The sequence below is a fragment of the Eublepharis macularius genome, chromosome 12 (genome assembly GCF_028583425.1).
Source record: "Eublepharis macularius isolate TG4126 chromosome 12, MPM_Emac_v1.0, whole genome shotgun sequence".
NCBI classification, from domain to species: Eukaryota; Metazoa; Chordata; class Lepidosauria; order Squamata; family Eublepharidae; genus Eublepharis; species Eublepharis macularius.
Window position 1 is genome coordinate 74978205 of NC_072801.1, and position 27958 is coordinate 75006162.

The following is a 27958-nucleotide window of genomic DNA, read 5'->3' on the forward strand; positions in this document are numbered from 1 at the left end:
TATGAGTGAACTAAATACACTTTCCTTTCCATGACTTGCTAGTAACTCTCAATGCACAAAAGTATGATTGGAAAAATCTTTTCTATGAACAGCTAATCACAGGCTGCTGGATAAAATGCAACCTTATCACCAATATTCTACATACTGTTGATACTGGAACTTTAAAAAAATACATTACACTTGGCCATTGTACACTCATAGGTTTTATTCTCCAGATCTATTTATCTGATTTTATAATGCATTCGTTGAGGTTATTTGGAGCATGTGTGCGGCCTGTTTGATTGACTTATGTGGTATATCAGTCTTCCAGCAGAAGGGCCAAAACTAACACAGTATAAAAACCTTACATTGTTTAATTCTTTCTCCTAATTAGATGGTCTCTACTGTTCAGGTCAGGCCTCAGCAATATAATGTAACATTTGGGGGAAAAGATACAAGCCAGCAACCCTGCACTGGAGGCCAAGATAGAGAAGATCTCCACAGCTACCATGTACTTCCCTTTGGTGCTGACGTAGCTTGGAACAAAAGACAGCCAAACACTGCAAAAGATCAGCATGCTGAAGGTGATAAACTTGGCTTCGTTGAAACTGTCTGGCAGCTTCCTGGCTAGGAAAGCCACAGTCAAGCTGATGACGGACAGAAGTCCCAAGTAGCCCAGAACAATGTAAAACATGACGGCTGACCCTTCATTACATTCTGCTACTATCTCTGTATTCAGAGACTGCATGTCTAAATCAGGGAAAGGGGGAGAAGTTCCTAGCCACAGCATGCAAATGGCTGCTTGAACGAGAAAACAAGAAAGAAGAATTGAGTTGGCCAGCTTTGTTCCCACCCACTTCCTCATACTGGACCCTGGTTTGGTGGCCATGAAAGCGACAACCACAGTGATGGTTTTGGCCAACACACAAGAAATAGCCACTGTGAAGATGATGCCAAAAGCAACTTGGCGGATGAAGCAGGTCACCTTGATGGGTTCTCCAAGGAATAGCAAAGGACAGAGGAAGCAGAGCAGGAGAGAGACCAGGAGAGTGTAGGTGATATGTCGGTTGTTGGCTTTGACGATGGGTGTATCTCTGCACTTAATGAAAATTCTTAGTACTAAACCTGTGATAATGGAAAAAGATGCAGCTAATATGGCTAAACTGATGCCTAAAGGTTCTTCAAATGACAAGAAGGTTGTAACTTTTTGGATGCATCCTGTTTGGTCTTTTCTTGGATATTGGTTTTCTTGGCATTTTACACAGTCGAGAGCGTCTGAAAAAAAGAAAGAGGATTTGCCTTAATGTCAATTCATATATGACATAGGTGTTTCGTATTGCAAGTTGGAAAATATTCATGTCAATGCTTCAATTATTTCTCTCTATATGGAGGTAGTCAGCTAAGAATGCCTTCTAGTGTCCTTTCAGTGTTGCTGTAAATTGTCATCATCGTCTTCATGATCGTTTCTGTTGTGGTGGTGGTAGCCTTGGATTTTATGTTGTTTTAATGCATGTATCTGTTTTCTTTAAAGCCATTGTGTGTTGTTAAACTTACTTTTGACACATTTTTAGAAAACAATAAATCGTATTTATTACTACTGATATCCCTGTATGTTAGTTTAGCTTCTCCCTAGAAGCTAAAATGAGAACACTGAGGGTATCATACTTTGGTCACATCATGAGAAGATTAAGATTCTCTGGAAAAATCAATAATGCTAGAAAAAGTGGAAAGGGTAGGAAAAGAGGAAGACCTAAAATAAGATAGCTTGCATCAATAAAAGAAGCCATGTCCTCCAGTTTACAAGATCTGAGCAAGTGTGTCGATGATTGGATGTTCTGGAGGTCTTTCATTCTTAGGGTCATCAGAGGTCAAAGGCAACTTGACAGTACACAAACACAGACATGTGTGCATGCGCACACACACGTAAGTCAACAGGTGTATAGGCTGATGTAACTGTATGGAATTCTGTATGGCTATCCTAGAAGACTGTGCTCAGGGACTTGTGACAGGTTGGTGAGTTATTATCCAGTAAATTGTCTGCAGGCACTTCCACCCTTACCTGCCCACTGGAACTCTTGTGTCAATCACACACCCTATTATAAAGCAATGGCATTGTGTTCTGTTTCCCATGCCCCTGAAATAAATCAAGTGAATTGCAAGCATAGGATCCCCACACACTGATTTACTCAGACAATTCCTGTCTCTTTTTTGGAATTCGTCCGGTGGATTATCCGATAATGGTCAGCAGTTTACACATGCATGTCCGTCTCTTGCTATTTCATCCATTGATGATTATGGGCTATAGATAATATGAATCAACCTTGAATGCTAGGGAATTAAATATAAAGAACAGCCTACCCTTCTGGCTTGATATCTTCCCCTCTGGGCAAGGAGCACAATTATAACAGCAAAATTGTTCCCCTTCCTTCTTTTTCTTCTGAGATCCAGGGTGACAGTAATCATTGCACACGGAAAGGGGAGGCCCCTATCCAGAAACAAGAGAGCAGTTTAAGAGAGGATGCAATAGATTTTTTTTTGTTTTGTTCACAACATTCCAACAAGTTTGTTGTTTGGGTGGAACAGGATTTCCCCTGATTCCTCCTTGAGTGAAGAAAATTTGGAGATCAGAGAAAACAACTACAGAAGCTAGCTGGTACCGACTGTTGCAGCCAGAATGTTCTGGAGTGAGTTGGGGAGACACACTTCAATGTCCACTGGCTCCCAATCTTTATCTTTTTATCTTTCTATCTCTATTTCTATCTATATCTATCTATCTCTATATTTCTGTCTTTATCTATCATTATCCCTATCTATCCCTGTCTATATCACTATCTCTATCTCTCAGGCCTGGCGGGATTTGTTATCTTTCCACCAAGCCTGTAAGACAGAGATGTTCTGCCAGGCATATGGTGGAGGCTAGATTGGGCCCCCCACTGGCCACACCAAAGATCTGTCCACCACCCTACATATGAGCCTATATATGAGTCAGGGCTTGAAAAGCAGTATTATATCATCGCTATTTGAAGAGAAGCTGTATTGTATTTATTGTGTAAAGTTGTTTTAATGTTATTTGTATAATGTTTTATCTGTTTTTAACTGTTATGTATGTAAATTGAAATGTTGTACTCCACCCTGAGCCCACCTGGCAGGGAGGGCAGACTAAAAATCTAATATAATAAATAAATAAATAAAATAATGATCTCTTTCTTTATTTATTTCTATTTATCTCTATATCTATTTCGCTACTTTTTCTGTCTCAATATATATCTGGCCATTTCTACACACATTAAATAATGCACTTTCAATGCACTTTAGCAATCCTTTGGAAGTGGATTTTTTGTTCCACACATGGAAAAGCAGTTCCAAATGTTCACTAAAGAGTATTGAAAGTGGATTATCCAACATGTGTGGAAGCAGCCTCTGTCTATATCGCTATTTCTATCTCTCTATCTCTTTGTATATATATTTCTATCTATCTCTATTTATATCTATATTGCTTTCTCTGTCTCTATCTCTTTCTATATAAATTCCTATCTATATGTATCTCTTTTTCTATTGCTATCTCTGTCTTTGTTTTCAAGCCCGATTCTTGGGGTTGTTTTTGATTTAAAATCCCTATATACCTGGGGCCAGCTTACCTTAAAACTGTCTTCTCCCATATGAATCTACTTGTATATATATGTGTGTGTGTGTGTGTACACAATTAAAATAAATTATATATGTGTGTGTGTGTACACACACACACACATATATATAATTTATTTTAATTGTTTTATTGTAAAAATGATTTAGGATTTTGATGCTTGCTACTTTGTGTGGCCTATTTTGGTGGAAAGCCTCTGTGAAATGTAGGAAGGAACAAATGAATGAGTAAATGAACAAATGAACCAAGGAATGAACAAATGAGTGAACTGGAGTATGCAACCAAGAGCTGCATTCCATACACAATTATATGTCGAAAGAAATTTTGAAATACTGTGATTTATACCTTTTGTGTTTCATCTTTCTCTCTTTCAACCCATTTGGTGTTTTTTTTCCCTCTAGACAACAACAGATATTGGAACAAACACAATTTCTATCCCTAACATCACCTGTCAGTAGAAAAGAGCAAGGGTCCAGTAGCACTTAGAAAACTAACAAAATATGTAGTAGGGTATGACCTTTCATGAGTCAGAGCTCACTCCTTCAGATACTGTCAAGTTAATGGGAGGATGTCTTTATCTGGCAAAAAGATAGGAGCAGTTGAGATGGTGCAAAGAACATTATCCAGTCCCCATCTGCTAGTACTGTCCAGTCATGGCAAATATTATTTTTGCATTCTTCTGTTAGAATGAAAAACAGTTAGTTACCAATTTTTTGGGGGGAGGGGGGCTTTACTACTAAACCTAATGCATAAGTCCTTATGTTATTATGGGGAATGGATTATCTTTTTTGTAAATTTACTTTTTAAGATATACCCATTAAGTAATTGTATTTTACTCCCTCATAAATCTTTTAATAAGATCTTGGAAAGTATGCCATAGAGTTTCAAATTTTATAAAGAAAAGAAATATCTGATCCATATCTTCTTCAGGGTTTTTTTGTTTGTTTTTAGTCTTGACTGTGGCTCTGTCTTTATCATAGACCAGTGTGATCATGCATGATACAGAGAAGTTATGCAGCAAAGAAAAGTTCCAAACACCAAATCACCTGTATGGAGAACGGAATGAATCCTGAGATGAGCCTGGAATTCATACCTGGTTAAATGTTGTTTTCCACACTATCATATCATCATGAATAATGAACCGTTTCTCTTTAGGAGCAGAGGAATCAACTCTGCCGACTTTGACTCTAAGAAAGGACCTATTGGGGAATGTGACCATGTTCATGATGTCAAATCCATCTTCTATTTCCTTCTTATCATTAAAAGACACTGTTTCTCCAGCAGAATTGTTGAAAGAACTGCTTTGAATAAAAGGGTGCAGCTAGTTGAAAAGAGAGAACAGAACAGATATAGTCAACACTTTTGTGTTCTTTTCCTCTTTATAGATTATTGCACAACTAGGGAAGAAGAACTGATTTTAACTTGTTTTCTTCATCGGCATTGCTATCCTTCAATACATAATCACGTGCAGGAAGTTTTAGAAATTATTTTTAGTTTTTAATTTATTTCAGATAATAAACTCAAACATATACACAAAAACATAACGAAAGTTTCTAAATATGTGGACTTAGGAGTGAACCCCATAGGAAGACGTTGTTTCCTTAACACAAATGCTATTTGCCACACCAGTCAGAAAAGAGACGGACACCAAGTTGGATCTAAGGGCCACTTTATTAACTTTATACAGACAAAACAAGCCAAACAGCGGCAAGGACCTAAAGCGGTACAGGTCAAGCCACGGCGTCCCACCTGGACCACCGCCTTGACCTGTCTGGGCGAGCCCCGAAGCCCCAGGTGGGACCCATCCAGTGGATGGGGCGGACCCAGCCGGCCAGGCAAATTTGGTCACCCCCCTTTAAGCTCCTGACACCTCAGCCGTCAAGCAGTGAGGGAAAGGCCTCGCAGGCAGGGGTTCCCGAAGGCAGCCTGCCTGTGGGCCTGGCAGCCGTCACAGCAGTACCAGCCCTTTAGGCAGGCCCCTCTTCCCACATAGGGAAGCGCCAAGGGTGCTCACCGTCCCGCACCCTACTCCTACAAACCAGCCAGGACACTCCTAACAGGCACCACCTCAAAACAAATTTCTCAATCCCCAAGCATCGGTGTAAGGTAGGCGAAAAACTCCCCTTTACCACAGCCAATTCGGAAAGGAGGGAAAAAATTCCTACCTGGCCCCATAACGGCAGCCGGCTAGTCCTACACCAATAAAATTAGGGAGAGGTGGGTGGGCCGAGCGACTGAACCGCACTGAGCTGGGAGGGCAGAGCTGCGTAGCTATGCTCGCTCAGCCCTCCCAGCACTTCCATATAAGGAAGGAGGGGGTGGTGCCGTCTATCCCTCCAGTGCGGCAATGGACGGCCCCTGGCTGAGCAGCGTAGCTGCTTGCCAGGAAGGGGCCGAATTTTCCTTAATTCTAAATTTCCGTGTACATCCCACAATTTGTTTTGGTGAATATAGTTAGTTTCAAGATCCATCAAGTAGCTGTATTATTTTTTCGAAGTCATCTGCTTATCTGTGTCAATTTTAAACTTCATTCAAATTTATATGCCAGTATATGTAGATACATATGTGTGCACTTGGAAAACTATTTTGGAATCATGTATGGCAGAAGGTTCTCTGCATACTTCAGGGTAGAAGTAAAGGAAGAACCCACAAAGCTTGTCAACGAAAGGTATATTGCTCTTTCTGCAGTTATGCCTGAAGGATAAAGTTGGATATTGTCTCATCTTGCGCTCATGTACTGAGACCAGAAAACACATCTCACTGCAGGAACATTACCTGCCAAGGGTGGAGATGTTGGAGTTGAACATTTTTTCGACCCATTTCATTTGACAGGGCCATCGCTTTCAAAGCATACACTATGGCATAGACAGCATTATAGACACTGTAGCTGTGACCAGTCATGTGCATTTCAAAAACAGCCCCAGGAAGACTCTCCAGTCTCTCCTCTCCAGTGCACATGCCATCAATTTCCAATGACCCATAGAGATTTGTAAATGAACAATCAAATGCTTGCTCCCAGAATTCCTTGAGAAAGTTATTTTGTTTTATCTGGTAAGGTTTTATACTAGAAAGATATTTCTTGAACTGCTGGAGCTGATTTGAGTGAATGGTGAATGCTATGGCACCATGGAACAAGTCCAAATTCCAATTCCTTTGAGCTCCAGATAACATGAAATCCACTTGGGCAGTCAAAATCCACACCTTGCTTAAAGATATATTTCCCTCGTATCCAGCATATCCTAGAAATATCATATTATTCAATGATATCATGGTAAGAGATCCTCCATAGAGAATAAAAGTATTGACTTTTCTGTCTTCAAAGAATTTATGTATAATTTTGATCAAGTTTTTAATATCTTCTATGGTATCCCATTGTGCTTGGTTTGGGATTCTTTCAGTGAAAGCTAAACAGATTTTATTTTGGGAAAGCAATGGCTCCAAAGACTTCAAGAAATTCTCTCCACCATCATCATCTGCAGCCAGGAGGCCAACCCACGTCCACCTAAAATGGAGCAACAACTGGACAATTCCCATATACTGCTGGGCTTCATTTGGGACTGTGCGGTAGAAGGGAATCTCTGTTGCATCCCTCTCCTTTGAGACAAATGAGCCATATGTGATCTAAAAGAAATGGTTTTAGAGATATTTGGAGACAGTGTGTGGTTGTGTGCCTGCTAAATTTGACCAGTTTCTTTCTGCCCTCCATGCATCTGACGAAGATAACTGTGGTTCTCGAAAGCTTATGCTACAATAAAATTGGTTAGTCTTAAAGGTGCTACTGGACTCTTTTTGATTTTGCTAAATTTTCTGACGCAATTTGCCAGCATGAAGAACATGAAACTTCATTAACTGGAAAAGTTCCTTTTATCTAAGACACTTTTTGTCATCTGCAAGCTTTTCTCTGCTGAAAGAGGCATATATCACTGGGGGAAAGGAATATACATAGGAGGAACTTTCCTCCAGTAGTGTACTGAAACCTTTGAGTCCAAACACCTATGACAATTGTGCCTGACATGTTTACACTTAATGTAAAATTGTACAATTCCTGGAAAATAATCATGGAAAAGAAACATCCAAAATGTTTCTGACACTAACAATGTAATTCATTTCATCTTTCTCTGAGTGAAGTAACTTCATTTTTTTCTTTAAACATCAAAGAATAGATTCTTCTTCTGTTAATACTCTCTTTTTCTCTCAGAATTCTCTCAGAATCATTCCCTGAATTGCAAGAGTTTGTTTTGTGAAATCATTCAAAATTACATGTTAGGATCATACCTGTGGAATTTTGTAGTGTCCTAAGATTTCTGCTATATGGAACGAAGTCTCAGAATCAAGTCCCCCAATGATGGCTATGAGGTTATTCTGTCTGTCACATTTGTAATTGGGGACAAACCTCTGTGATTTGAAGAGCAGGCCCAGAGTAGTATGGTAGGTCATTTTCATATCAAAGTAGCTGTCATAGATGTGGAACCCAAGAGTGATGTTTGGCAAGATCTGGAGATTCTTATTGATCTCATTCATGGCAAATGCCAATGCGAGGTTGTGCTGGTAGTACTTTATCATCATACTTAAAAGAAATGGAAATAATCATTTGTATGATCATTCTACTTTAAGCAAAATCATTTCCCCATAATAGCATTATATTTGTTTTTCTTTTAAGTGCAAGGATATCATTCTATTTATGATCAGGATTGCTGAGCCACTAAAGTACTTGTATTTGAATCCAAATAACAATTTGTGGGTCTTCTACCCCAATAGGTTACTTATTTTTTAAAATTCTAGAGGTCTCCTTGTGGGTTTTACTACACTGGAATATCAGCTGCATGAACACATGAAAGAAAAGAGGCCCACTGACAAATTTGAAGAGGAATGGGGACGGTATTTTGTTTATAGTGAATAAAATTTTATGAGATCTTAATTTTGGAAACTGGGAAACAATTGTATATTGATATAAGTTATAATTAGATTTTAAAATGGTTAATTATATAAAGATAAGTGGCTGTTTAGGTAAACAGTCAGTAAAACAGACTGTATAATGTGGAAATACCGGTATAGAAGTAATATCTTTATTGGACAGTAAAGAATTATTACAAGGTAAAGAGATGCAGAAGAGGTAAGATAATTTCTTTTTGTACAAGATAAGGGATAGAAAGAGGCTAACATTATTTATCACAACCCATATTTATATTAAAGGTTATGATAAGCAATTGTATTAGGAAATAATTAGTGATGCTGCCATTAATTGTAATTATTAAAAAGGAATAAACAGTAAGGAGCACCAATGGAATAATGAGGTTTTTCCTTTTATTAGCAGTACTATTAATGTTTTAAAAAGCAGGAACATGCTTAAACTGTGCTTGTGTAGTATAGCTGGAAAATATATACTAGCTAAGGTTAATAATTAATTAATATTAGGAAAACTTTCGGTTATAAACTTTGTATTTTTATCATCTGCATAGCACAAAGTTATATATCTGGTTTAATTTCCCTCCCCCCTTTACCCTTTTTCTTCTGTACCCCCCTATGAATTGAAAATAAAGTATTTTTAAAAAAAGAGTTTGCTCTACCTTTCTTTACGGTCATTTATTTCTGCTTAAAATTTCAGTTCTAATTGGTGAGAATTGTATCTCAGAATGAAGTCAGACCAACACTAAATGCGATGCTAGTCCTTCATTCAAGCATAGTCACCCACAATGTTTAATTATGTTCGACTGAGACCTATGAAGTCAGATTTGTGACCACTTCAAAATTTGACGATCAGGCACTGCTTTTCAGATTCTTTCCATTATCAAATTATTTCATATCATTTATGCCCCAAATTCAATTCTGAAATGACTTTCTGAAATGTATTCTTTTACCTCTAAGTCATCTCCAGAAATACATTTTTTAAAAATCGTAAGAAATCAAACTGCAGTACTACAGAGAGACCTTTTGAAAACTAGAAATCTAGGATCCACTAAACAGACAAGAGGCTGCTTTTCTTAAGAAAAGAAATATCTTGAAAACATAATGAGGGAAAAAAACAGAAATAATTTTGGAAATTCTCAATAAAACCATTGGTGTTTGATGCTTAGCTGTACTTTTTAAAATTCATTCATACCTTTACCCAAGCTTCCTGTAATAAAGGGGAAACGAAGGTTATCAGGTTTGATCATTATAAAATCATAATAATGAAGGAGTACAGAAAGTAACTACAAACATCAAAGTCCAGGGGTATTCAAGAGGAAACTTGTGAAATGTGCAATTCAAAAATACCATTAAAAAGTGATATGAACTGGAAATTAACAAGAATTTCCTATAAAGAGTGCAACGTTATGCAGGAAAACTGTGTTATTGGTCACTTACAGTAATATGGAGAAGTTTTGTTTTTATTATTATTTTCCCTACTTTAAGTTGGTAACAACTTTTGTGATATGTGACAAACATGGTTCTTTATTTGATCACTGTCTAAAAGTTATTAAAATCAAATATTCAGTGCTCTGCAAAATAGCTTTTGTCTCTTATTCTGACGCTCATTGTAACATCTACCTTTATCCATGTTTGCCAGAGTTTTAAAGTAATCTTATTCCCTTGTGTACAATATGATTTGCCATTTTTTCCATTCAGCCTTCATTTGTTATTTACAGATTTTTCTCATGTTCATGCATATTTCAGTGTCTCAGACATCTGTCTTAAAAAGTATGCTTTTGTTTCCCTTAATTATTGTTTGAGTTTTTGGTAACTTTGTTGTAAGTTTGCACACATTAAACCACATGCCAGTTGGTTGGAATGGACATTTAATCTGCTTCTCCCCCATTTCCACCTTCCAAACAAAGGTAGTTTCTCTTGTCCCAGAACAACCCCACAATATTCCACAAACCCAGCAGGATGTTCAAGAATGTAAAAGTTGTGTTCGGGTGGGGGGAGGACACCCCTACCTCTTCTAAAGTTGGACCACCTATAATTGTTAGAAGTTGAGAGCTGGCCAAGTTGCATTATGAGGGAGGGGGGAGGGAAATCTTACACTCCATCATTAAACAAGTCCAGAGAAGGAGGTTTCTTAAAATAAAATGTGTGAAGAGTATAAACAATCTGAGAAGCAATTCCACCAATGAGGAGTTCTCCTGATTGGTACCACTCATGTTGGGCAGGAAAGAGTTCTTCCTCAGGGCTTTTCCTATTTTCTATTTTGCATGGGATAACAGGCAACAGAAGCAGCCACGTCATTAGCCTCAGCATCCTGATAGAGCAACCTGCTGGACTTGAAAATATGTTTTATGAGTGGTTCATCAAAGTAGAATGTGAGAGGTCAGATGAACAAACTTGGTGATGCCTTCTCCCAGCTGTCAGTGACAGAAGGAGAGTTTATATACTTCAGATTGTTAAAAACTGATTTTCTCATACATTCTGTAATGACACAGCAGGTTTGGCTAGGTGAACACGTTACATTGCTGAGGATAATTGGAGGGGGAGATAATTAATAACCTCAACAGAGTCTAGATTATTCCTGGTCTCACTAGTATTTCACTTGTTTTTTTCCAGATATAATTATTACTGCCCGTTAGTGGGACCGGAATTATTCCCTGACCTTCAAGTCGATGGAACTGGTTTGAGGAGAGCCAAAGTACTACGTAATCCAAAACTATGGTCAGAATCTGTTGCTACACACAAGTACTATTGAACAAATGACATGGCTGTCTAATCCAGAATATGGAAACTGGATATTATCCCTGAAAGATTGTCATGACCATCCCCAGATCTAATCCTGAAGTTCACCCCCATTGTAGATTGCAAAAGCCAAAAAATGGGGCCAGCTACAAAGTAGATATATCCATAAGAACCCTGTATATCCAGTATACAGCTAAATATGTTACCTCCAATCCCCTTACTGTGGGAAAATCAGGTAGAAAAATGTTTTGTTTAACTCTGCGCATGTATCAGGGATGCCTGACACATCGGTGAGGCTGAGCCTTGGATATAATTGGAAAGACAACAAAATGGCCCCCAAACTCAACCACAACAATGTGTGAATCATCATTAGCAGAATGAGAATAGTTGAGATCTGTTCTTCTCAACTTCTGGATCAGTGGAGACAATGGAAAATGGATCCCTACCAAACACAGGGAGGCCGCCATTTTACAGTGCAATGCTAAGCACTAAGTTAGAGACTTCTAAGTGCATAGACTTCAATTGACTTGGAAGCATGTAACTCAGTTTAGGATTGCATTGTTCATAGTCTAAAGGACCAGGAACAATGAGGCACCATGGTAGAGACAGGAGATGGTGGGGTTGACAGCTTTTACACTCGTCCCTCTAACAGACATTTTAATAGCAGTTTGATCAGCAAAAACTTAGTTTCACCAGGTATTTGCTGCAGATCCAACTATCAATTTCCTAAGTATAAGCTCCTATAACAGGGATAGGGAAGGGAGAAAGGAGGATCGAGGGAACTATCGACCTGTCAGCTTGATATCCATTCCTGGACATGTTTGGAAAAAAATTATCAATGAGATGTGATTAGAAAGAGCCAGCATGGGTTCCTAAAGAACAAATCATGTCGGACTAATCATATCTCATTTTTTGAGCGAGTTGCTACTCTAGTGGATCAGGGGAATGCTGTGGACTCAGAGCCAAACTACAAGTGACACCTGACACTAGTTGGACACTTGTCAGCTTCCCTCAAGTTTTGATGGGAAATGTAGGCAGCTTGGTGGAATATTGGATAAGTGACAGTTGAAAAGTCCATTGGACAGCAGTCGGAGAGCCAAGCTGCAAGACCAGGATGCCTACATTTTGCATTAAAACTTGAGGGAAGCTGACAAGTGTCCAACTAGCATCAGGTGTCACTTGTAGTTTGGCTCATAGTTTATCTTAATTTCAGTAAAGTACCTGTTAGGTTCTGGCAGTTAGACCTTCACATTGAGTGGTAAGTGATCACTGTCACAGTAAAGATCAATCTCAAAGGTTTTGGTAAATTGTACAAGGTTGTCTGAGACCATAATATAATCAATTGTACTCATTCTATCTCCTGAACAATAGGTATATTCGCCAGGCTAATCGTTCAAAATTGAACCATTCAATATGCATAAGTTGTTTCGAAATGTCATTTGTGTCAGGAGAAAACCTGAATAATTGGCTTTAGGGACTTTTGAAGAACAAGCATATGGTAAAGTTTGAATAGAAGTGCTAGGAGGACAAGTCTTAAACTGGGAATATAGGCTAACATCATCCACCCCTCTCTGGGCATTAAAATCTCCACCCACTAACAACTGTACAGTAGGATATATTAAAGATAACTGACCAATGTATGTTTCTAGGCCTGCCTAGAGTTTTTTTGTTTGTTCTTTTACTTGTGCTAGGGGTAGATAAACATTAATAATGGTAAAGGAGCAGTATTGCAGATGGAAAGCCACAGCCATAGCATTTGAGTTAAATGAGGGGAGTGTGGCAATTTCCCCATTAAGGGTGCTAGAGATCATGATGGATAAACCTCCTTTTGCTCTCCCATGTGGTGAGGGCTCAGCTGCTAAGGCAAAAATTTGGTAGCCGTTCAGAGCTGGAGACTCAAGACACCACGTCTCCTGAAACGGTATTATGTCAAAGTTAGAAACATAATTGATAGTGCTATTCTCCTTTCTCCTATTATACCACCCCGTAACATTCCATGACAGTATAGAGAGTTCTTGTCTGAAAAGTTAGAAACATTGTTGATAGTGCTATTCCCCTTTCTCCTATTATACCACCCCATAACATTCCATGACGGTATAGAGAGTTCTTGTCTGAAAAGTTAGAAACATAGTTGATAGTGCTATTCCCCTTTCTCCTATTATACCACCCCATAACATTCCATGACAGTATAGAGAGTTCTTGTCTGAAAAGTTAGAAACACAGTTGATAGTGCTATTCTCCTTTCTCCTATTATACCACCCCATAACATTCATGACAGTATAGAGAGTTCTTGTCTGAACATATCAGTATTCCTCAAGGGGCTCTTTGGTTGTCAGGCCGTTGAAATCCTATCCAGGCCTCTTCAGGATCATGGTAGACACAGCCACCAATAAGTCAACAGCCATTTGAGGGTTCACTGGCCTTGACTGAGACAGTCTGTTGATTTATATTGTCTTCTAGTGGGCATCGCCAGTTGTTGATTGGAGAAGTCACTTATATCCGTCTTGCAGTTTCCTTGAGGAAATAGTTTTGAGATTTCCTTAAACCTCACATTTTTCCCTTCCCAAACTATGCAGCACATTTGAATGTACTAAATCTTCAAAGAAACTGTTGTGTACAACTTCATATGTAGCATTTTGACTACATCTAAAGAGTCACAAGTCTCTTTAACAATTGAACTACATTCACATTCAGCTCCATTACTTACTAAGAACTGTCAATGAACAAAAGTACGATAGGAAAAAAAATCATTTCTATAAATCCACTCTGAGCCTGATTTCTGGGAGAGCAGAATACAAGTGTAATAAAATAAATAAAACAGCTAATCGTAGGGTGATGAGTGAAATACGGGATTTTGTAGCACATTCATTGAGGTCATTTGGAGCATACAAGTGGCCTGTTTGATTGACTTATGTGGTATATCAGGCTTCCAGCAGAAGGGTGAAGTCACAGTATAAGAACCTTGTATTGTTCAATTCTTTCTCCTAATTAGCTGCTTTCTGCTGTTCAGGTGAGGCCTCAGAACAACAATGTAACATTTAGGGGAAAAGATACAGGCCAGCAACCCTGCACTGGAGGCCAAGATAGAGAAAATCTCCACCGCTACCATGTACTTCCCTTTGGTGCTGACATAGCTTGGAACAAAAGACAGCCAAACACTGCAAAAGATCAGCATGCTGAAGGTGATAAACTTGGCTTCGTTGAAACTGTCTGGCAGCTTCCTGGCTAGGAAAGCCACAGTCAAGCTGATGAGGGACAGAAGTCCCAAGTAGCCCAGAACAATGTAAAACATGATGGCTGACCCTTCATTACACTCTGCTACCATCTCTGTACTCAGAGACTGCATGTCTAAATCAGGGAAAGGGGGAGAGCTTCCTAGCCACACCATGCAAATGGCTGCTTGAACAAGAGAACAAGAAAGAAGAATTGAGTTGGCCAGCTTTTTCCCCACCCATTTCTTCATGCTGGACCCTGGTTTGGTGGCCATGAAAATGACAACCACAGTGACGGTTTTGGCCAACACACAAGAAACAGCCACTGTGAAGATGATGCCAAAAGCAACTTGTCGGATGAAGCAGGTCCCTTTGTTTGGTTCTCCAAGAAATAACAACGGACAGAGGAAGCAGAGCAGAAGGGATCCCAGGAGAGTGTAGGTGATATGCCGGTTGTTGGCTTTGACAATGGGTGTGTCTCTGTGTTTAATGAAAGTTCTTAGCACTAAAACCGTGATAAGGGAAAATGTTGCAGCTAATACAGTTAAACTGATCCCTAAAGGTTCCTTAAATGTCAAGAAAGTTGTAACTTTCTGGATGCATCCCGTTTGGTCCTTGTTTGGATATTGGTTTTCTTGGCATTTTACACAGTCGAGCATGTCTGAAAAAGAAAGAAAAAGAAACAGGTTTTGTCTTATTGTCAATTCGGGTATAACTCAGGTGTTTTGTGATGCAGCATGGCAGATATTCATGCTAATACTTCAATGATTCTGCTCTATATGGAAGTAGTCAACTGAGAAGGCCTTTTGGTTGCTGTAATTTGTCATGATCAGCATATTTGTTGTTTCTGTTGTGTTGGTGGTAGGCCTGGTTTTTCTTTCTATCTATCTATCTATCTATCTATCTATCTATCTATCTATCTATCTATCTATCTATCTATCTATCTATCTATCTATCTATCTATCTATCTATCTATCTATCTATCTATCTATCTATCTATCTATCTATCTATCTATCTATCTATCTATCTATCTATCTATCTATCATTAATATTAATATTTTATTAATACTTTTATTTTTATATTTAAAGCAATTATGTGTGCTTATCCTGTCTTTTCACAAACCTTTATAAATCAACAAATCATATTTACTAGACCTGACATCTCCGTGTCTTAGTTTGATACAGAAACAATGGGTGCATCTTTCTAGATAAGGAGGGGGTTTGGGGCACATTATTGCCAGTAGCATGACTAGATTATCCAGTCCTTTACAATGTGTACAGGGCACATCCATTAGTAGCCAGGTAGGTAAATCAGCCCTATACAAGGTACGGGGTCTGCCTACCAGTAGACAAGGTCTTTTATTACTTTCATGGAATTTAAGGGGGGGTGCAGAATGAGGGGGGCAGTGCAATCAATTTTATTCGTAAATTTGATATAATCTTTGGGCAGGAAACCTGGTGTATGGAGGAGCTCTCACTGAATGGCTATAAACCATTTGTTCTACCAGCTTGAGATATTTATGTATGTTTGTCGATCAAGAGATGTTTGGGATAATAGAACCATACAGAATTCTATATGCCTGTACCCAAAAAAAATGCTCAGAGACCTGTGACATTTTGGCAAGTTGTTATCCTGCAAACTATCTCCAGGCGTTGCTCCCTTGACGTGGGCACCCAAATACATATTATGAATTGAAAGTAGTGCATTCAGTTTCCCATGCCACTGAACTAAATTGGGTGAATTGCAAACGAAGGATTACCAAAGAATCATTTACTCAATATAATAACTATGGGTCAAGCTACACATGACGAATGACACTTGAACGGCAAGTGTATTTCTCCCTGTTCACTTGCCCTCCACTCAATCCACTTGCCGTTCAAGTGTCATTCGTCATGTGTAGCTTGGCCCTATCTCTTTTATGGATTTCTGTCTGTGGATTATCAGGTAATGGTCATCAGTTTAAACATGTGTGTCTATCGATTGATATCTCATCCACTGATGAGTATGAAGACACAGGTTTGACAGGGTCACTTTCTCTGCCACAGAAATTATCCTGATGATGATATTGTCCAATGATTTATAAATGTGTGGTGCATTGTATGCACAATTTCACAAAATAGTAAGTAATAGTTTGGAAAATGTTCATGTGACTCAACCCCGGACTGCTCGGGAATTAAACATAAAACATCACCTACCCTTCTGACTTGAAATCTTCCCCTCCGGGCAACGAGTACAATTGTAACAGCAAAATTTCTCCCCCTCCTTCTTTTTCTTCTGAGAACCAGGGCGGCAGTAATCATTGCACACAGAAAGGGGAGGACCCTATCCAGAAACAGGAGAGATATTTAAGACTGGATACAATAGATCTTTTGTTGTTGTTGTTCGTATTCAAACAAGTGAGCAGTTTGAGTTGAAAAGAATTTCCCTGTCTCTTCCTTGACTGACAAAAGTTTGGAGACTAAAGAAAACAACTACAGAAGCTAGATGGTGCAGACTGTTGCAGCCAGAATATTCTGGAGTTGGATCGACTATATCACTCCATAACTTACCTACCATCCATCCAATCCTCTTCAGAGATCCTGCTTTGGGTGCCAATGCCATCTGAGATTAGATTGGTGGCAAACTAAGAAAGGACCTTCTTGGTCATATTCCCCATCTCAACTCTATGCCAAGAAAAATGAGTTTCTCTCCCTCTATTTTTGTTTTCTACCAGTGGGAGAAGACTTCTTCTATTTTATTTTGCGTACTTCAATGACTAATAGTAACCATCTAAGCCTTGGGGGCTGTGTTTGGGTGGAAAGGCATCATAAGAATGTATTGAAGAAATAATGGATGGGTGGGTGGTGGGTTCACAACATTCTAACAATTGAGCAGTTTAAATGAAAAAGTTTTTCCCGATCCCTTTCTGGAGTAAAGAAAATTTGGAGACCAAAGAAAACAACTGCAGAAGCTATGTGAAGCATACAGTTGCTGCCAGAACATTCTGAGGTGAGTTGGGGGGACCATATCACTCCAGTTTTGTTCCAGATACACTGGCGCCCCCATTGCTCCTGCTCCCCCATTGCTCCTACAAATCAAGGGAACTTTGTAGCCCTATATAGCTTGGGGCCAGCATACTTTATCTACCCACCACCTCTAGTCCCCTTTAGAGATTCTGCATTGGGTGCCTATGCTATCTGAACTTAAGTGGGTGGCAAACTAAGAAAGAACCTTCTTGGTCATGCCCCCTACCCCAACTCCCTGCCTGGAGAGATGAGTTTCTCTCTTCCATTTTAATTTTCCGTTTTGTTTCGCATACTTTTAATGACTAATATCAGCCGTTCTCTCTGGTTTCGGTGTTATGTGTGGTTATATGTTTTTATGAAATTATTTTATATACTTTATTTGAAATGTCTTAATGTTCAAATGTTTTAGTGTTCTGATGCTTGCTGCCTTGGGGGCCATGTTTGTGTGGAGAGGCATCACAGGAATAAATGAATGAACGAACGAACGAATGAGAGTATTCAACCAAAAACTGCATTCCACTCTCTATCATAGGTGTGGAAAACAATTTTCAAAATCCATGAGATATTGAAATGTGTATTCTTTTCATGCTTCATCTCTGTTTATTTCTCTTTTAATTTAATAGGTTGCTTTGACTTCACTATAGAGCCCAGTTACCCATGATGGGGACCAATAAGGGAATTCTATCCCTAAAATTACCCGTCAGGTTAATAGGGCACTATTCCAGCTGCTGAACAGAGAGGAGCAGTTGAAATGGTGCAGAGAACTATATCCAGCAGCTGCCATCTGCTAGTAGTGTCCAGATTGTTATAGAAAAGGGACTATCTTTTTCTGACATTACTTTAATTCCTCTGATTCCCCTCCCCTTTTTTAAAAGAAGGATTTAGCTTTCTTTTCTCCTTGATTTCTCTGCACCCTTCTGTAACGGCAGTTATTTCCTGTTCAGACAAAAATGCTCTTCCTAGTAGGAAGATAGGAAGGTTTGGGAAGAGATTGCTTTCCTCTGAGTATCTACAGAGTAAAATTCTGAAATTTCCTTCCTGCCCCTCCTCTCTTCTAATCTCTCTTTGATCAAAATAGATTTGAATAGATACAGATACCAAATTTATTTAAAAGGGAACAGAAAATATTCCACAGAAGCAGGAATGGTCAATGGATGTCCAAATGAGATACATGAAGTAATTAGATTTGACTGCCTCAATAACTTTTTAATAAGGACTTAGAAAGTATTTTATAGAGTTTCCCATTTTATGAGGAATAGGAATATGTGACATCTTAAGAAAACACATCTCTTTAGTTCTTTTTTAGAGTTGTTTGTGGATTTGGCTGTATGTTAGAAAAGTCTGATCATGCATGACACAGATAAGTTATGCAGCAAAGAAAAGTTCCAAACACCAAATCACCTGTATGGAGAATGGAATGAATACTGAAAAGATCCTGGAGTTCATACCTGGTTAAATCATATCATCATGAATAATGAACCGTTTCTCTTTGGGAGCAGAGGAATCAACCCTGCCAATTTTGACTCTAAGAAAGGACCTATTGGAGAATGTGACCGTGTTCATGATGTCAAATCCATCTTCTATTTCCTTCCTTTCCTTTTTTGTAAATTTACTTTTTAAGATATACCCATTAAGTAATTGTATTTGACTCCCTCATAAATCTTTTAATAAGACCTTGGAAAGTATGCCATAGAGTTTCAAATTTTATGAAGAATAGGAATATCTGATCTATATCTTCTTCGGGGTTTTTTTGTTTGTTTTTAGTCTTGACTGTGGCTCTGTCTTTATCATAGACCAGTGTGATCATGCATGACACAGAGAAGTTACGCAGCAAAGGAAAGTTCCAAACACCAAATCACCTGTATGGAGAACGGAATGAATCGTGAGATGAGCCTGGAATTCATACCTGGTTAAATGTTGTTTTCCACACTATCATATCATCATGAATAATGAACCGTTTCTCTTTGGGAGCAGAGGAATCAACTCTGCCGACTTTGACTCTAAGAAAGGACCTATTGGGGAATGTGACCATGTTCATGATGTCAAATCCATCTTCTATTTCCTTCTTATCATTAAAAGACACTGTTTCTCCAGCAGAATTGTTGAAAGAACTGCTTTGAATAAAAGGGTGCAGCTAGTTGAAAAGAGAGAAGAAAACAAATGTACCTAGCACTTTTGAGTTCTTTTTCACTTTGCAGATTATTACATATCCACAATCCAAGGAAAAATGGATTGTAGCAGTTCACTACATCATCATAAATATCCCACGTCACATATCCCAATCTAGCAAGTTCATAAAAATGTTTACCCAGAATAGAGCTTCATTGGTGTACTGGGAATACATTTTTCCTCCACACAAAGGCAATGGTTCTTTAATTATAAATTTCCTACATGTCACACACTTTGTATTTCAAGCATCATTTAAGAACCATTTATCTTGCATCTTGAAATTCATCTGTCAGTTTCTCTGTAGCACTCTTAATCGTCAATCAAATAGATTTGCAGTTATATGCATATATGTGTGAATATATAGTTCTCTCCCTCTATGGCACAATCAGAAATTTAAGGAAACAATTGTTTAAGCCATGGTAAATCCCAAGCAGTGATTTCTAAGCAGCTGCATTTTCGTGGCATGATGTTCAACCATTAGGTATGTTCTGTTTTCTCCCAGATTGTCCATTTTTTCTGGGACTGTCCAGAGAAATACAGTTAAAATATCGGACGTATAAATGTCGGGGAGGAGGGTTGGCTGGCTGGCATGTATGAGCTGGTGACCTTTCTGCAGTGCCTCCACCTTATACCTTCACCCCTAATTCCAGCACCTGATCTCCAGTCTTGGCAACCAGGTCTTGGTCATGCACACCAGGTCCACGAGTGGCAGGTCCACCCATCCGCTTGAGCACTGGAGGAGCGACCAGTAGCCCAGCCTCCTCTGGCATGCCCCAGAAATGGCAGGCCCATTTGCCTACCCAGGCTCCTGTGCATGGGGAGAGTGGTCAATGATGACATCACGCTGGAGTGACATAATCATGGCGACCCTAGGAGCGCAATCTTTGAATGAGCATTAGGAACTCCAAGTTCAGTTCACTTTTTAAAGCAATCTGACAACCCTAGCTACAATTCTTATATTCAGGAGGAGGAGGAGGACAATCTTATCTGTCTCTCTTATTGACAAGCACTCTTCTCTGCCCTTCTCCGCTCCAGTTCCTTCCTCTCTTAATTTCTCCAGGACTGAGCTGGAGATACCAGAAGTGTTTTGCTTTTTTTTTTCTTGAAAGATTGACAGAGTGAACAAGCAAATAAGAAAAGGAAGAAGAGATGTGAAGTTTCTCCTTGTGGAAGAACATGTCACCACAGCTAGTACTGCAATTGCATTAAAAATCAGAACAAATAAGGTCATGACAAATTGGAAAAAAATATAACAGAGAAACTGCACTGTAGTGACATCACCTGAATGATGTGTCATCTAATGGAGAAAACTAATGATATAATTTCGGCAGAAAAGATTAGTCTGAAATCAACCAAGTGTTGGTGTCCACACGCCAAGATTCTGAATCAGATTTCTTGGCTGATAGTATTTTATGTAGTCGCTGTGCTCAGAAAATTCAGCTATTTTGTAATTATATATGGCAGAATATTATGTATACCTGTTAGGATACGAGTACAGGAAGGACTCACAAAACTTGTGGACAACAAAGCACATCTCACTGTAGGAGCATTACCTGCCAAGGTTGGTGATGTTGGATTTGAACACTTTTTCCACCCATAGAGTTAGATGAAGCCATGGCCTTCAAAGCATATGATATGGCATAGACAGCATTATAGACACTGTAGCTGTGACCGGTCATGTGCATTTCAAAAATAGCCCCCGGAAGATTCTCTAGTCTCTCCTCTCCAGTGCACATCTCATTCACTTGTATTGGCCCGTGGAGATTTGGAAATGAACAATCAAATGCTTGCTCCCAGAATTCCTTGAGAAACCCATTTTGTTTTTCCTGGTAAGGTTTCATACTAGAAAGATATTTCTTGAACTGCTGGAGCTGATTTGAGTGAATTGCAAATGATATTGCACCATGGAATAAGTCAAAATTCCAGTTCCTTAGAGCTCCAGATAAGATGAAATCCACTTGAGCAGTTAAAATCCACACTTTGCTTAATGATACATTTCCGACATTTCCAGTATATCCAAGAAATAACATCATATTCAGTGATACCATTGTAAGAGATCCTCCATAAAGGATAAAAGTGTTCACATTTTTATCTTGTAAAGGTTGATATATAATATAGAGTAAATTAGCAATGTCTCCAAACATATCCCACTGTCCTTGGTTTGGGATTCTTTCAGTGAAGGCTAAACAGATTTCATTTTGGGAAAGCACTGGCTCAAGGGTCTTCAAGAAATTCTCTCCCCCATCATCATCTGCAGTCAGGAGGCCAACCCACGTCCACCCAAAATGGAGCAGCAATCGGATAATTCCCATGTACTGTTGGGCTTCATTTGGGACTGTGCGGTAAAAGGATGAAAACTCCATTGCATCCCTCTCCTTTGAGACAAATGAGCCATACGTGATCTAAAAGAAAAGATTTGAGAGCTGAGTTTGGAGACCATGTATGGTTTTGTGTCTGCTCAATCTGCTGGATGGATTTGCCAGCAAGAAGAATATTAACCTTTGCAAGCAGTGTCCAAAATTTCAATTTACTTTAATTACATTGCTCATTTGTCCAACAGGCCTGAGCAAAGCCATGCTAATGACTTGACATTAAAAAGATATACTTTGTAGTGTAGATGTTTCCTAATTATTGCTTATGTTGTGTGAAGAGAGCAAAATATTCCTTGAGTAGTTCAGGAGAGCCCTCACACTCTTGGGTTCCCGCAAACAATGCAAAATCGAATTATTCAGAAAGGCTTTCTTTTCAGCTAGGAGGGTGGTATTGTAGGAAAGGGGTCCCAGATGTTTCACTAATGAGTTAGGTACCATAAACCTCACCATTATGTTGCCTTACATATGATCTGTTGCTTTAAATACGTACTCCCATATACTACCTGTGCTTTATGGGATTTTTTCTGCCGCCATGGGCTAAGTGCTGAAGGGCGGGGGCCAGCTTCCCAGGCCTGGGGCTGCACCGGATGAACCTGGGCATGACCCCTGGCCCCTGGTCTTTCCCCGCCCCTCCACAATATGGCGGACACCATGCCATCTCCCCACTCGCCTCCCCCGCAACGCCCGCAATCCAGTCCCCCAGGTGAGCCTGAGAGCCGTTGCTTATGAGTTTTATTAACATAGGAATTGTTACTAGAGGTCTTGAACAAAGGCTAGATTCCTTCTAGTTACAATTTATATATACATGTGACGTGAATAATTGAAAAGTAAGAAAACTACAAAAAACCCAATAGAGGACATATATTGGAGCTAAGTAAGTAAATACCTAAGAAAAATCAGACACTAACTTCAAACTGTATGTTGTAAGTAGTATTTAAATGTAGTTTTAAATTTGATAGCAACATAAATATCACATTTTGTAACTCATTTTTTTTTAAAACAGGTTCTGCAACTTTTTAACACTTGACAACTGAAGTAGTCTGATTCTTTAAATGCAATGATAAATTTGATTTCATTTCCACATACAGGGTCCAGATACAAAAAAAGTCATAACACAATTTATTTATGTTAATACTATCAAAATGGATTTAGAAAGACCGAGCATTAACTGCTCATAGTATTAAGAGCTATCCTTCTCCTACCCCCTCCAGTTCAAAAGCCATTTTAAAATGTTTCAGGACTGTGAAGGAAGTTGAAGAGCTTCCTGGAGTTAACCGAGAAAATACTGGGCTGAAAGAATGCATGGGGTATTCATTATTGTACACACTGCAGTTCAAAACTACTCAGTTCTGCATGTTTAAGTGAGAAAAAAGTTAATATATAGGGATTCAAACTTTCAACATTAACATTCCTTAAAATGTGCAAAAGGACATCACTAACTTATTAAACATACTTGTGTTTGTCATCAAGTATAAGTCACTTTGATTAATAAACAAAAAAAATCATCTGATTTCCATAGAATAGCAATCTAATTTTCCTGCAAGCAAGCTGCCCATATGGTACTTTCAGAACCAAAATCCCAGAAACCAATCCATTGCTTACACAAGTATACCGTCCAAACAGCTGACTTGACCACTCTCACCTTTTTCTTAAAAGACTTTTTGCCAATGACGGAAGGAAGACTGGTTGCAAATTCCTCATGCTTTATGTTGTTTAATATAACTCCTAGAATTGACTATGCTCTGTTCCAGCAATTCTTCAACCCCGTATTGGATCCTTGCTAATGATAAGTCTTTTAAAACTTGTATTCATATAGCCTATGACATTGTTTATGGAAAGGTTCTTGAAACTGTATGGAAATTCCTGTCCTTGTCCTTGCTGCTGATTGTACTAATCTCACACTATGCAATCCGCCTTCAGGTAGAATATAAATGACAAAAATAAAATAAATTAATAAATAATAAATACATTTCTAAGACCTTATACTGACTGCTTGGAACATTCTCAATTGTTCTCATAGATAGATTCACTGTCTGGTTTTGCATCCTTAAGCATCAATAAAGACAATTCATTAATCTTTGATTGTTCCATTTAGATTTCCTTAAGGATTTTTATTAAAATTTCAGTTTAAGAAAAACCCATTCCTTCTCTGCTAGGATTTCTCTGCTGAAAGAAGCATATTTCACTGGTGGAGGAAGTTTCTTCTAGTAGTGTACCTTTGTGTCTAGAGACCTAGGACAATTTTCCCTCACGTGTTTCAATGAACAGGAAAATTGTGCAATTCCTGGAAAATAGCCATGGGAAAGAAATGTCAAAACAATTTCTTACACTAGCTCTGTACTTCATTTCTTCTCCTACTCTGTGAAGTATTCTACTTTTTGTTTTTCCTTTAAACATCAACCAAGAGATGATTCATCTGTCAGTCATAATGTTCCCTCTTTCTCTCAAAACCGTTCCCTGAATTGCAAGTGTTTTTTTGTGAAATCACTCAACATTACATGGATGGATCTTACCTGTGGAATTTTGTAGAGTCCTAAGATTTCTGCCATTTGGAAGGAAGTCCGGGAATCAAGTCCCCCAATGATGGCTAAGAGATTTTTCTGTGTATCACATTTGTAGTTTGGAACAAACCTCTGTGATTTGAAGAGCAGGCCCAGAGTAGTACGGTAGGTCATTGACATATCAAAGTAGCTGTCATAGATGTGGAATCCAAGGGTGACATTTGGCAAGATCTGGGGATTTGCATTGATCTCATTGACCGCAAATGCCAGTGCTAGGTTGTGCTGGTAGTACTTTATCATCATACTTAAAAGAGAATGAAATAATCATTTCTATAATAATTTTACTTTAAATGAAATCATTTCACCATACTGGTGGTCCATGTTGGTTCTTAGTTAGGTGCAAAGATATCCTACCATTTATTATTGAGATTGCTGAGTGGCTAAAGTACTGGAATTTGAATCCAAATAGCAAATTGTGGTTCTTCAACTCCAATATGTTACTTAGTTTTTAAAATGACAGAGTTCTCCTTTTTAGTTTTACCACACTGGAATGTCATCAAAGAAAAGAGCTTTCTCTAGCTTTCTCTACTGTCATTCCTTTCTGCTTAAAATGTCAGTTCTAAAGGGTGGGAAGAGAATCTCAGAATGAAGTAAGGCCAAACCTAAACATATTTGTAGTTCTTCATTCAGCCACAGTCAGTAACCCCACTGAATGACAATATTTTAATATTTTACCCTTTTTGGCTATGAAGTCATCATTACCACTTCCTGCTTTACTTCAGAGCTTGAAGCTCAGACTCTGATTTACGGTTTCTTTTTATTATTAAATTATTTCATATGCCTTATGCAACCAATTCAATTCTGAAATGACTTTATGAAATGTTGCTACATAACCTTTTACCTGCAATTATCTCCAGATGTAAATTTTATTTTTAAAAATCCTAGGAAATCAAATTGCAGATCTACCGGAGACCTTTTGAAAGCTAAAAATCAAAGGTACATGAAACTGACAAGAAGTATGTTGAAAACACAGTAGAAAAAAGGCATATGAATACATTTTGAAATATTCTGTAAAAGATTCAATGTTTGAAGCTTAGTTAAACTTATGAAATTTATTTAAGGAACTTTCACCTACATTTTCCCCAAATAAGGAGAAACAAATTTTATCAGGTTTGATTATTATAACAACATAAGAAAGAAAGAAAAACCAAATGATATCATATGATTGAATACCAGAACACTTCAAAAGGAGACATGAAAATGTGCAAATGAAAAATACCAATAAAAAGAGAATAAGAACTGGAAATTAACAACACTTTCCTATAAAGAATACAATATTATGTCAGACAACAGTATTATTGGTCACCAAGCTGAGAAGTTTTCCTTATAATTATTATTTTCCCTAGCATAGGTTGGTATCAGCTTTTGTGATATGTGACAAAAATTGTTTTAAATTAATGTGTCTGAAAATTATTAAAATCATAAAATTAGTGCTATGCAAAATAGCTCCAAGTGTTGCTTAATTGTTTCAGTTCTTCATTCTGACAGATTTTTACATTCACCAATTTTCCAAAGTAATCCTTATTCAGTAGTTTAAAATCTGATTTGCCCATTTTTTTCTTCTAACCTTAACTTGTCGATTGCCGATGTTTCGGATGTTAATGCATTTTACAATGTCCCATGGATCTCATTCCCAAAGGTCTGTTTTTGTTTCCATTAATTAAGGTCTCTTTTTTTGATAACTTTGTTGTAAATCTGCATGTCAGTTAATGGAAATGAACACTTAGGGCCAAGCTACAAATGACAAATGACACTTGAACGGCAAGTGAATTGAGTGGAGGGCAAGTGAACAGGGAGAAATACACTTGCTGTTCAAGTGTCATTCGTCATGTGTAGCTTGGCCCTTAGTCTTCTTTTTTGCCCCATCTTCCACCTTCCAAACAGAGGGCGTTTCTGATATTGGAAAAGAAAACCCAGATGTTGTACAAACTAAGCTGAATGCACAAGAATGTAAAATCAACCCTGAGATGGGCCGGGCCTACCACTTCCTAACTCAGATCAGCCTTCCACCTGTGTACACAAACAATAGAATTTGTGAGCTAACCAGAATCCGTTATGAGGGAGGGGAAAATTCTTACACTCTCTCTTTAAAAAGGTCTTGAGAAGGATGTTCCCTGAAAGAAAATGTGTGAAGAGTATAAACAGTCTGAGAAGCAATCGCACCGATGAGGAGTTCTCCAGACTGGTACCATTCGTGCGGAACAGTAACAGGTTCGTTGTTAGGGCTTTTCCCCTTACATATTTGGCATGAGATAAAGGGCAATAGAAACAGCCACATCATTAGCTTTGCCATCCTAGCAGGGAAACCAGTTGAACTCGCAATTACGACAGTTTTATATGGGAGTCATCAAAGTTAAACGTGAGAAGTCCAATGGACAGAACCCTGTTATGCTTTCTCTCAGTTGTTATTGACAAAAAGGTTTATATATCTTTGATTGTTAAAATATCATTTTCTGATACATTCTGCAAAGACACTGCAGCTTGGGTCAGGTGAAAAATTTTCATTGATGTGGATAATTGCAGGGGGAAATAATTGCCTCAACAGAGTCTTGATTATTCCTGACACTTCACTTGTTTTTCCAGGTCTAATTACTGCTGCCCTTAGGGGGACACGATGGACTCCTTTGGTTTAGAGTTTGTAATGATGGAATTGACTTTAGGAGAGTCAAAGTTCAAAGCAATCCAAAGCCATGGTCAGAATCTGTTGCAGTACATAAGTGTTATTAAACAAATGGCATTCTGATCCACAATATGTAAGCTGGATATTGACCCTGAGGACTCACATGGCCATCCCTATATCTAATTCTGAAGTTTGTTCCCCATGTAGATTGCAAAAGCCAAAAAAAAAATGGGGCCAGCTACAAAGTAGATCTATCCATAAGATTGCTGCATATCCTGAATGAACTCATACCTATACCTTTAAATATCTCTTGCCTCCAGCCCCCTTCCTTGGGTAAAATCAGGAAGAATTTCCCCCCCTCTGACTCTGTTCCTCTATCAGGTATGCCTTATACACCAGTGAGGCTGGGACTTTGAATATGATTAGGAAGGCAACCAAAGTGGCCCCCAAACTTAATCACAGTCGTATGGACTATCAGCAGAAAGGAACAGAGAATAGGGGCGTCCATTGTTCTTTGCCTCTTCTGGATCAGAGGAGAGAATGGAGAATGGCTCCCTCCCAAACATGGAGAAGCAGCCATTTTACAGGGCAATGTTAAGCAGAGTTACAGCCTTCTAAGTGCATTGACTTCAATTGACTTAGAAGGGCGTAAATTTGTTTTGGATTCCACTGTCCATTGTCTAAACAACCAGAGACAGTGAGGCACCATTGTGGAGATAGAGGAGATGCTGGCAAGAGGGAAACTGGT

At 38.6% G+C, this 27958-nt stretch overlaps 2 protein-coding genes across 2 annotated transcripts; both read right to left on the minus strand.

Annotated features, from left to right (window-relative positions):
- Positions 1 to 352: 352 nt before the first annotated feature.
- LOC129339950 (vomeronasal type-2 receptor 26-like) lies at positions 353 to 10828 on the minus strand. The gene is made up of 6 exons (XM_054994512.1): positions 10626 to 10828; positions 7898 to 8189; positions 6398 to 7243; positions 4716 to 4943; positions 2338 to 2464; positions 353 to 1254 (listed from the first exon to the last, which is right to left on the minus strand). The coding sequence occupies exons 1-6, from the start codon at positions 10826 to 10828 to the stop codon at positions 353 to 355; spliced, it is 2598 nt and encodes an 865-aa protein (XP_054850487.1).
- Positions 10829 to 14240: 3412 nt separating this feature from the next.
- LOC129339951 (vomeronasal type-2 receptor 26-like) lies at positions 14241 to 24830 on the minus strand. The gene is made up of 5 exons (XM_054994514.1): positions 24543 to 24830; positions 21211 to 22059; positions 19395 to 19622; positions 16679 to 16805; positions 14241 to 15142 (listed from the first exon to the last, which is right to left on the minus strand). Exons 1-5 carry the CDS (start codon positions 24828 to 24830, stop codon positions 14241 to 14243), a joined length of 2394 nt encoding a protein of 797 aa, XP_054850489.1.
- Positions 24831 to 27958: the final 3128 nt, after the last annotated feature.